Below are 11137 nucleotides of genomic sequence, written 5' to 3'. Positions count from 1 at the left end.
AACCGAAAAATAACATAAATAATGATTTTGTGCACTGTTTTTGAGATTATTTTGACACTGTTGTCCATTATTTTAAAAAATGAAGCATGCCGGACAAAAGGCTACAGACGTTGTCTAAAATCAATGGATACTTTTTACCATTAAGAGATCATTTTTACTTGTCTTATTTGAATAAGAATCAAAAGATAGTGATAAACATTATATAGCGCCTTTAAAGGTGGCTTCCCAGTAAAGCGCTTTACAGAACAAAACATAACAAAAACTGTTTTCCTTACGATCTGAGGGATTTTTCATGGACACTGTAGTCATGTAAGAATTGTATATTTAACTGAAAAAAGGTTGTAAGTGTTGCTATTGTTTTAAACCACACAAAGATGTGGACTGAAGCCGTGTTTCGCGAGACCTACATTGCTTTGCCGCACTGTCCCATGATGCACCACGCCACAACATCCGGGAACTGTGTGCTGGATGGGGAGTTTCGTGTTCGGTTGTGAAGCAGTTGGTTTGGCATTAGGAAAGATTTAAGCAATATTTAATTTCTGAGGAATCGAACATGGCGGTAGGTGTATAATAAGATGTTTTTAAGCTAGAGTGCCGATGTTTTAAACTCGTATTGATTATTATTTTGGTAAAATAAACATGTTTTTTAAGAACCGCATTTTAAAGAAGATGGCGTCACGGCAGCCATGTCGAGATCGCCGTTGAATCTATTCACAAAACAAAAAAAAACCTCTCGGCTACGGTTATCAGTAACTGTATTGTTCATTAATCAAAAGTTGGAAACCGAAATTTGTGTATACTATTGTGATTGATGAAAGGATTTGAGAGGAAACACGTTTTAACACGAGGCACAGTTCTTTTGTGACCGCAACAATTGATCTGCGAATCGTCTCGCATCCGCAATTAAAAACCGAATTTTGTTCGGATATATTTGAGAACCTGAAGCATACGTTGACTGTGCTTGGGCCACTTGATAAATTTAAATGGTAATCTAATCGAATTTTAGTTTTGATCTTTGTTAAAACCATTATTTTATGTAACTAATTTTTTTAACTCCTATTAATGGCTGAATACATAACTCTTTAAATGAAATTTTAACTTAGTGTGCACTCAAAATATAAAAATATTTACGGATTGCTCAAAATATTATTCTTCCCGCTTCAGGTTAAAACGTTTTGTTTCCTTAAAATGCAGGCCAACGACGCTGACCAGGACGGGCTCGTACGGAAGAAATCCTCCCCAGATACAGACAGGAAGAGAGACGGCACAGACACATCGAAATCTCCAAGAAGTTCAAAACATCATCACTCAAGATCTCGGTCACGCTCAAGAGACAGAAGAAGAAAGCTGAGTATGTATCTCAGTGTTAAAATATCACAGTTAGTTAAAAGTAGTAGTGGGCAGTATGATCACCACAATTTCTTGTTCTTTCTGATAGCACCCTTTTCTGAGTTGAATTAACAGCCCTGTCTTTAGAAGGTAAACACCAGTTTGCGCAAGAGTCTTTTGCATTATAAAGGGGTGGAGGCCATTCCAGTTCTGTTTTAGGCAACCTTAGCTGAGAAGAAATGAGTGGAAATTGTGTACTAAATGAATTTGGAACAGTCAATCATTGAGCCCCTTTTAATTTTAAAATGGTCGTTTTCTTTTTATTTTTTCAGGCTTCTTAATTATTGAGCAAAATATAAAATGGAAGTTCACATTCGGCACTGCTTTTTTGTCTCTGTAATGTTATGTTTTCGAGTTTATAGGGGCTCTGTAGAACATACCTGAATAGTGGGATTTAATACTAAAAAAATGGTGCTGCACATTCTTCTGAGATGTTTTCCAATTCTAGCATCCAACAGCTCAGAACTCCTTCCGTGGGGATATTCATTCATTTATTTTCTAAAATTGTTTGACCAGAATGCCTCAATAAAATGAACACAGCTTGTGTCCACCCCGACGCATCCTGTCTGTGCTGGTCGGCACAGGGATTTCAGCCTGGTCTTTCCACTGTATGCCAGAGAAATTAATCCCAGAGGCATAAAACAGGTTGTACTTATTTTTTCCTTAATGCAGTTTTTAAATTGGACTGTATTTGCCGTTTGATAGTGTTCAGTGGACGCTCCTTTCTCCCAGGGATTTTGCTGTATTTAGCTGCCTGCTGTAGCATACACCAAGCAATAAGGCATGAAACAAATTCTATCAACAAAACGTCAGTTAATTGTTCCAACTGTGGTCCACTTAGTATTACACGGTGGATTCTGTACACAGCATTATGAGCTGTTTTTCTTTTCAGGTGATAAGAAGCACAGAAGAAGTCGCAGCAGAAGCAAAGAGGTAATTAATTTTAGTTTTTTGAACTCACCTAGGGATAAATGTACAATTTGTTATAATTAACTTGATATTTAAATGGATGGTAAGTACCAAGACAGATTTTTTTTCTAATAACTGTAAGTTAGTAAATCAGATTTATTGGTGGACAATCAAGAGAAGCATGGATAAATTTATCAGGGCGTGACGGTAAATAGATTTGTTTTTATTTTGACTTTAAGAGTACAATTAACTGTCTCTTGTAGTGTCATTATATAACTATAACTGAAAAATAGAAATTGAACAATTGTAGATGGTGGTTTAGTATGTTTATGTAGGAGCGTTTTTTTACATAACTTTTGTGTGTAGATCACATGATAACATTTCTATAATAAATCATACTCAGCGTGCTAATGCACGAAGAGAGACAGTGAACTGAAGACGCTGCAGACTCAGATAGCAAAATTATATGCCTACTTCCTGAAAAGGTAACTATCAGTCATTCAAACTCATATTTCCCTTCTTAGAAAAGATCTTGATTTTTTTATTTCAAGTTTGTGCTCCTTTGGTATCTTGAAGAGGTTTTAACAAATTAAGTTTCATGATAAAAACGATCAGTACGTGACAACATTGTAAGAGAAAATGCCAGAATCACATCTGAAGAAATTCAGTTAGTACTTAGATCAGAACCTACTGTGATGTATGTACTAAGTGTTTTCTGAACAGAAATGAAAGTGCACCAAGAAAAGTTAACCATATGTTTAGATTGAGCTGACTTTATTGCTATTGTGTGGCAATAAATGCAGTATTTGTTTCAGAATTTCTATGAATGACTGCAGTTTTGTCCATTATTTTAGTTAGGAATTAAAGTGGTTCCCCTATAGAAAGGAAATTAGCAGAAAATATTTTGCCTTATAGATTTGTGATCATCAAATTTTTTGTAACTGGGAAAGTTAATTTTGCTTTTCCAGTTTGGTGAGATCTCATGTCCTCTTGGTATTGCTTATACCAGTAAGCACTGTATATAATCATTGTGTCACTCTAATGTGGTTACACAATAAGAACATTCCAGAACATGCTACACCAGGAGAACTGTCAGATTTGTGGTGTGTTTCTATTTACTTTGTCACCTGAGAACAAAAGAACTACTGGCATTTTTTTCTGGACATTCAGAAGCAATTACAAAAAACTGAGTAAGATGTATACTTTTACATATGCACCAGCAAGACAGAACACATCAGTAGTGAAAAGGTTAAAAGAATTTGCATTACTAGCTGGGAGAATTTAGTATAGAGAATTAAGGGAAATGATGAAGAAGCAGTAATGCAAAATATAGATGCAAATTTACAATTAGTGTTATACTGTGGCACAGTACAGGCAGTATACTGCATATGCAGTTATACGCATATATTGAAGTGCATATATCTTATCTTGTTTTTTTAATGTTTTTCTACAAGAACACAAAATAGGAGTTAAACTCAAATCCATTTCCAAGTAAGGGACTACACGTGTAAGGTAATAAAGGAGTTTGACTAATTCAATGATAATTAAGAGCTCCATATTATATATTATGTATATGTTGTAAGCAGCAATATGTGTGAAAGCCTGATGGATCAAGACTTTTGCAAATCCTTTCCGATTCTATTGACTACAGTAAGAAACTTTAACCTTGCATCAAATGTTGGGGAGGGGGGGTTGGGCAGCAAAGAAGTGACTATGTGTTACTTCTCTACATGCGTTAGTGGATATCTTTAATTCTCATACTAACTCTTTTTGTTGCACTATTTTCCTGAAAGAACCAACTTCTTCTTAAAACAGGCACGAAGAAGAGATTCGGAAGACAAGCCCTCCAAATCTAGCAAGGCAGAAGACCAGCAGGACCGGGAGCAGTCGGAGAAAGGAAGGGAAAGACTTTCTTCCGAGAATGGAGAAGAGCGCCACAGGCGTAAAGAAAAGAAATCTTCCAGGGGCAGAAGTTGCTCCAGATCAAGGTCAAGGGAAAGGTAAGTGTTTCCTCCTTGTGAGGTATGATAGCTTTTCAAAAGTTTTAAGCGTTGAAATGTTTTTTTTAATTAAATTTCTGCTCTTTTTTTTATACGTAATTGGAAACCTGTTGTGACATTATACTTTGAGATGTTGGAAAATTTGAACGGGTTTCAAATTCCACATACATGTTCCATAAAAAGTGACAATTTAATACAAGCTGATGAGGGTAGACAGATTAATGTTGGAAGACGGCTAGCGTGGACTTCTTACAGGCATTTTATTTATTGGTTGTTGCAGACGTCATCGTAGCAGAAGTCGAGACCGAAAGAAGTCGCGCTCCAAAAGCAGGGAGAGGCGATCAAGAAGTAGAGAGAGAAAGCGCCGCGGCAGGTCACGTTCCAGGTCCAGATCTAAACACAGGCACAGAAGTAAAAGTCGCAGCAAAAGCAGGTTAGCTATTTTCAGATAAGTACAAGAAAACATGACTTGACTGGACTAAGATACAACTGAGTGGACTGGCCTTAAAACATCTATTTTTGAGCTTTAACATAAACATGCATGATCCTTACATTACTCAAAAACCCTTCTCGCTATTCCAGGCACCTGTTTTAGTCTATGTAGAATCATTTAAAGAATCAAGCCATGTAGGTTTTGAACTAAGTAAAACTGATCGATTTAGAATTTCTGTAGTCTGTAGGTCGGATTTAATTCCGTTGATTAATACAAGCAAAAATATAATGGGTCTTAAAGACATCAAGCACTGTCTTGTTGTTTGAAGTAATATAACACTTTTATATATTAAAGGGAAAGGAAGAAGAGAGTAGAGAAAGTACGCAGATACAGTAGAAGTCGCAGTAGGTCTGTAAGTCCTCCTGCTTTCCGGGGCAGGAATACTGCGATGGATGCACAGGAAGCACTTGCCAGAAGGTAATACAGCTACTGTAATGAAACGTTAAGCTGGAATTCTCTTTTAGTGTGCACTAAAAAGGGTTATTTTTGTTTTAAATCAGGCCAATGAGAGGTTATTGTACTGATACATGGACACTTTCTTTCCACAGATTAGAGAGAGCAAAGAAATTACAGGAGCAGAAAGAGAAAGAAATGCTGGAGAAGCAGAAGCAGCAAGAGATTGTCACAGGTAAGAAAGTTCTTAAATCAGACAGTGATATGAATTGATATTGATATGAATTGGCTAATAAGCTGAGTCAGAACAAGTAAAGGTTTATTCCATGCTGAAAAATAAGAAAAGTAACGCAACATTTCGGCTTTGGAGCCTTCTTTAGGCATGGGGCCAGGCCTTCCACACCTGGAATGTTGCATTTCCTTTCTTCTCTTTTCAGCACAGAATAAACCTTTTACTTGTTCTTTGCAGCCTATGCATGCTGACGCAGCTACCTACTTGAACTACTAAAAAACTGAATGTCAGATATGTGTGCTTTGTAAGAAGATGGTTCCATGCTCAGTAGTAGTTGTAACTGTGAATTGCATTTGGCTTCTGACTTTTAGACTAGTCTTATAGACTGTGTACAGTGATATGTTTTAGAAAAGATTATTTTTAAGACTGGGGTGATTCTAAATAAATGGAACATCAGATTCATGGTCCTAATTGTTTTAATTTACTTTTGCAGTGAGCTTGCCTAATTGTTTGTTCTTTGTAGTTGCTACCACTGGTGGATCTGTCCTGAACGTTGCAGCACTTCTGGCTTCTGGGACTCAGGTCACTCCTCAGATAGCGATGGCTGCACAGATGGCAGCTTTGCAGGCGAAAACCCTAGCCGAGACTGGGATAGCAGTACCCAGCTACTACAACCCAGCAGCTGTAAACCCAATGAAATTTGCAGAACAAGAAAAGAAGAGGAAAATGCTTTGGCAGGGCAAAAAAGAAGGGGTAGGGATTTCTTCCTTCTACTTAAATAACCAAAGAATATTGATGGTTGAAAGTTCTTAAAATAATTGGATCATGCATGCATTGGACTGGTACTTGTCTAGCATCGCTTGTTGTGATACTTCAAGGAAGTCTTACACTACATGTTTTGTCTTTTTACAGGACAAATCGCAGACAGCTGAGCTATGGGAAAAGCTTAACTTTGGAAATAAGGACCAAAATGTAAAATTCCGAAAGTTAATGGGCATAAAAGTAAGTATTAGAGATGCATGTTAATTTCATTTAATGTGTTTTGGCACAGAACTGAAATCTAAAGGGCATTATTTCACTTTCAGGGTGAGGATGAAGCTGGTGCGCCCAGCATGGTGGATGATGAGAGTTTGAAAACTCTGAAGCAGCAGGAGGAAGTTTTTAGAAATCTAGATGTTCAGTATGAAATGGCGCGTTCGCAGACACACACGCAAAGAGGGATGGGACTGGGTTTCTCTTCATCAATGAGAGGAATGGATGCCATTTAACACCGTTGTATTCAGCCTTCCTGCATAGCTTCTCAACAACGCTGGAAACTTTGTAAAAGCTTTGTGTTCTGATGTAAAGTCTTTAATGAAAAGCTAGTAGACTAGCTTGCATGGATGTTGCATTGGATATGTAATTTATTGAATACTCACCCATTTAAAACATTCATTTGTAAATAGTTTAGTTAAATGCTGATGTTGCCTCAGCATTAGGTTTCTGTACATCTTTTTAAAATATGCAGTGGTTTAAGATGACTAAGAAGAGGGGGGTTACAATGGAGCTTTGGATACACACAATTGCTATATCATGTCTTTGCTTTTTGTACTAAAATTGTATATATTTTCATTTGTTGAAACATGAATGGAATATTGTGTAGATGTAAAGTACAATGATTCATTATTTTGGGTTGCCAAAGGGAACATTATCCACTATGAATTTTTAGGGGTTATAGCTTTTTTATGTTAACACCTGATTAAAAAATCCTGTGTTTTTTATGGAAAGGCTTCACTCCTGAGAATATTTCATTTATTCCATCCTTTGTACATCAAGCAGGTGGAGGGGAATGAAATCACATTGTAGCTGCAGCTTTTTGTATTCTACCAGTCAAATCTACAGACCATAGATTATAGAACGGGCTTCTTTTTATGTTAGTACTTTTTTGCAGCTTAGAAAAACCAGCCTTATTCCTCCCCCTTTAAGTGACACAATCATATCAAGGATCTAAAACATGACTTTCCTTTTGTCATAGCTTGAGTCGTTCCGTTTTTAGTTAGTGTACCTTACATGGCTAAAGTGATCAAAGATTTGGTGGGGGGGTGTTTATGCAGGTGCATAATTTAAAATACCAACTAATTTTAACAAACTACAAGTTTCTGTAGTCCAATTTGTATGGTTCTTTAATAGTTTTCCCCTGGTTGGATTTAAGTACATCATGCTATGTCCATTCTTTTGGACAATACTTGGAACATAAGAACAAATTAAAAGGAACTAACCAGCCTGTAAAGGCAGTGTCAGGGTTTATTTGAGAGGACTGACTTGATTATTATTCCCTTTTGAATAGTCTTGAATGTACACTTAGAACAATTGAAGGATAATCCTGGTTGGACTAAGTAATTTTGATCTTTCTTTTTGAAAGATAAAGCATCTTCAGTCTTATTGCCTGTAATGTTTTAAATAAGCAGACAATAAATGGTGCGTAGGATATTTTGTTTTTGGTCTCCAGTTTTGTGTTGTGATAATGGAATACATTTCATTTAAAACCTTTTCATGCAGCGTGGAACATAACAATTAAAATGATCAGCACCTTTTTCCAATACCAGTTTGAAGATCTGTAAAATCATTTACATAATGCAGCTAGTGGTAAGAAAATGGATTTAATGTCATTCTGTTATGCAATATCCAAATTGAAAGCATAGGTATTAAAATGGTAGGAAATGTACTAGAGATCTAATCTTCCATGGCAAGAAGCATTAAAATGCATGATAGTGGTGATCACAGTGAATGTTGCCAAATGTGTGGATGAGTCTTGCAGAGCCAGAAAGGTGGTCAAAAACCTTGGTCCTAACATACCTTTTTACCTCAGCTGTGCAAGGTTAGAATGAACAAAAAAGCAACTATAGATCAGGTCATTTATGTTGACTATGAAGCCATTAAATTGGTTATTTTGTTTCCACTGTTTGCAAAGACAGTCTTCTACCTGGTATTCATATAATGCTGGCTTCCTGGATCAATTGAGTAGCAGCCTCCCTGCCACAGCAGCACCCAAGCAAGTATCTATGCTATACACTTGAGTAGGCCTCAGTTTTCCATTGCAAAATTCCCACTTTAACATTGTTCCCTGATTATGTCTCTGCCTTGAGAGAGCACTTTTGATGGACACACTATAACTGTACATACCATACGCGTATATATGTACCACAGAGAAATTGTTAACTTGTTTTATTTACATATTAAACTTGAATATAATACATGTGCAACTCCTGTTATCAGGTTGTGGTTAGCAAATTCTAAAATGAGAAGCAAAATGGGATATTCACTTTGCCGTTTCCATAAAGCAGAGGCGTCATTCAGTCCCATCCAGTTTATTAGCAGAGTCTTCATGGATTCAGGAAACAACTTGCTGACCAGCTCCTCAGCTGGAGGCAGGTCTGCGATTCTGTTGATGTGGCTTTTTTTAAATCCCTCTATCTGCTTGCTAATATGGGCATTTGCAGAATTAAACTGCTGCCCCAGCCAACTGCCCACTGCAGAAAGCAGACAGCTGTTGTACACTGAGTTCTCTCCAGAGGTTTGCCTTTGCACCAGGTGATCTGTTGCCTTCAAGACCTGTAACACAATGTCTGTCAAACCCTTCTCGCTGAATTCCTGTGTCATATATTGCTGCATGTGATCCAGTAGAAGTAACATCACTTTGATTTGCTCATTGTGGACATCATTTTTACGGCTCTGTAGAAAATATTCCAGGCTTCTAACTTTTTGGGAGACCTGATGAGAGGGATCTTCCATGTTTTCTGGGGAGCAGTAGTTGTGGTCGGCTGTAGGAACCGAGTCAGATGTATCATATGAAATGTTTACCCTATCTGTCTCCGTTATTGAGTTATCCCCTAAGATACAGAAATTATGTCCTGGAGTATTTTCTGTTCTGAGTCTGCGCATCCAGTCCTCGTTGTGTATTTCGATAAGGTCATCTGGTGGTGCAGGACACAGCTGGACACTCAAATCATAACATGGGTTCAAGGGTTCATCATTTATTCTTGATTTCCACAGTTCCTGTGGAGATTAAAAAGATTACTATATTATTGTATATTCTTGTCCACCTTGGGGGTGTCAATTGAATGTAGGTTTGTCAAAAAAATCCATTCTACGCTCTGTTGCTTTTGTACAATATTTAAATCAAACCACAATGTTTACTGTCACTGATTGCTTTTGATTAAGGTTATCAACTAAATACAAATACGTTGAGCACCTCCAACAGAAAACTGAAGACTGGGTGTTTGAGATACACCAATGGAAACATACCTGGAATGTCTCAAGGACAAACAGCTGTTCCCGCTTGCTATACATTTCAAACGCAACACGGAAAAGCCCTTGAATGCTGTAAAACCATAGGCGGTTAGTCCCACATGGGAGCCTCAATCCGTGAAATCGGAATTCTATTAAGGAGCAGAAAAGAAGACATTAGAAAAATCTGACTCCTGTTTCAGATATACAAATGGCACTTAATCTAAAGAACAGAACTCACCAGAAGAAAAGCTGAGTTTACTTGCCAGTCCTTTCTTTGCAAACTTTGCATGGAATCTTGTGTGATTCTCTGTTCGGATGCCTGTATTCGAAAATAAATCGGCTCCAAGAAAAAGTGGAACCAGACCCTCCTGAAAAAAAAAAAAACTTGTATTGGCTCTTCGCTTTTGGTAGATTTGTTTCCTGTATTCCAGCCCGTTGTGATTTCACAGTATTTCATAGTACGCTGATATTGCTAGTTACATCAGTGGACATCAGATTTTACTGTGCCTTTTATAGCTAAATAATAATAATAATAATACTAATAACAAAATAATAAATTAAGCTCAGACAGAAAAAGAAGCTCTTTTAAGGGATTCTTAATAATAAACTTGTATATTGTGATGTTAAAGACAATGATCTTAAAGTTATTTACAATATACAAAAAAAAACAATACAGAAAATTAAGACTCACAAAAAGTGCTATTTATTTTGGTATGATATTCCACAGCTTTACGATAGAGTAGACTGTCACCCATCTATCCAGACAGTCAGTGGGAACATAGTCATCCAGAATCACATGAGAAGATGGGAATAAAAAGGTCTATGTACAATAAAAACGAGCCATATGAGAGTCTTAAACGTAAGCGAAAGGATTTTAAAATCAACCAGTTTTAGGACTACTTATTCCATGCAGCACAACAACAGTTTATTACGCACCTCTGCATCACATTTCTTGCAAACTTTAAACGTCCTGGGGCCTGCGAGGTAAAGAAAACGAACGCTTCTCATACCGACGTCCCACTGCGGTAAGCACAGAGACTGAGCCTGCGACGCCATGTGTACGGTCCCAATTTGCACAGGAATGACGTTCGCTTCCACTTCACGTTAATATTTCTCATCTGAACCTCAGATTCCCACTGATATCATCGCCCGGCACGTAAGACACCCGGACGATTTTCAATTAAGGGTTACCCCCGGTGCAGACGAAAAGTTTTTTATGCTCCCTTTTGTTCACTTCGAACATACAGTATCTTCTCTCTCAGTATACAAATAAATATTATCCACTATCTGCTACCAAAGTAAAGCTGTTTATTAACACGATCTATACACTACACACGACTGAACACTCTAATGGAGTGTTTTGGTACTGAATATCAGCACTTATATTAAGGCGTACACACATTTCATCTACCACTTCCTCGGCTCAGCCCCGTTTGCCTATAAAATCAAAAG

The 11137-nt window shown here is 37.3% G+C and overlaps 2 protein-coding genes across 5 annotated transcripts; one reads left to right on the top strand and one right to left on the bottom strand.

The window, feature by feature from the left end:
• The first annotated feature begins 404 nt into the window (after positions 1 to 404).
• On the top strand, positions 405 to 7885 carry rsrc2 (arginine/serine-rich coiled-coil 2). 4 transcript variants are annotated; one of them, XM_088618138.1, is made up of 10 exons: positions 405 to 559; positions 1195 to 1351; positions 2282 to 2322; positions 4114 to 4298; positions 4579 to 4731; positions 5086 to 5208; positions 5340 to 5419; positions 5940 to 6169; positions 6329 to 6418; positions 6502 to 7885. In XM_088618138.1, the coding sequence occupies exons 1-10, from the start codon at positions 554 to 556 to the stop codon at positions 6682 to 6684; spliced, it is 1248 nt and encodes a 415-aa protein (XP_088474264.1). In that variant the 5' UTR covers positions 405 to 553; the 3' UTR covers positions 6685 to 7885. The 4 variants fall into 4 exon arrangements, with proteins under 4 accessions (XP_088474264.1, XP_088474267.1, XP_088474266.1 ...); XM_088618141.1 differs by lacking the exon at positions 4579 to 4731; XM_088618140.1 differs by lacking the exon at positions 5086 to 5208.
• A 720-nt stretch (positions 7886 to 8605) lies between these two features.
• LOC148641628 (uncharacterized) lies at positions 8606 to 11120 on the bottom strand. The gene is made up of 4 exons (XM_088618142.1): positions 10622 to 11120; positions 9924 to 10053; positions 9701 to 9834; positions 8606 to 9451 (listed from the first exon to the last, which is right to left on the bottom strand). The coding sequence occupies exons 1-4, from the start codon at positions 10739 to 10741 to the stop codon at positions 8621 to 8623; spliced, it is 1215 nt and encodes a 404-aa protein (XP_088474268.1). The 5' UTR covers positions 10742 to 11120; the 3' UTR covers positions 8606 to 8620.
• Between the last annotated feature and the right edge of the window lie 17 nt (positions 11121 to 11137).

This window comes from Lepisosteus platostomus, chromosome 24, assembly GCF_059453375.1.
Source record: "Lepisosteus platostomus isolate fLepPlt1 chromosome 24, fLepPlt1.hap1, whole genome shotgun sequence".
Lineage (NCBI taxonomy): Eukaryota > Metazoa > Chordata > Actinopteri > Semionotiformes > Lepisosteidae > Lepisosteus > Lepisosteus platostomus.
The sequence above is the reverse complement of the archived record's forward strand: the minus strand, read 5'-3'. Positions and strand labels throughout refer to the sequence as shown.

Bases quoted from the DNA above. Each gene is read 5' to 3' on its own strand.
- rsrc2 (XM_088618138.1), top strand. The intron at 2,323-4,113 runs GTAATTAATTTT...TTCTTAAAACAG, and splicing joins GTCGCAGCAGAAGCAAAGAG to GCACGAAGAAGAGATTCGGA. The intron at 4,299-4,578 runs GTAAGTGTTTCC...TGGTTGTTGCAG, and splicing joins AGATCAAGGTCAAGGGAAAG to ACGTCATCGTAGCAGAAGTC.
- LOC148641628 (XM_088618142.1), bottom strand. From the start codon at position 10,741: ATGGCGTCGCAGGCTCAGTCTCTGTGCTTACCGCAGTGGGACGTCGGT. The intron at 9,835-9,923 runs GTGAGTTCTGTT...GCTCCTTAATAG, and splicing joins TAAACTCAGCTTTTCTTCTG to AATTCCGATTTCACGGATTG. The intron at 9,452-9,700 runs GTATGTTTCCAT...TAATCTCCACAG, and splicing joins TTGTCCTTGAGACATTCCAG to GAACTGTGGAAATCAAGAAT.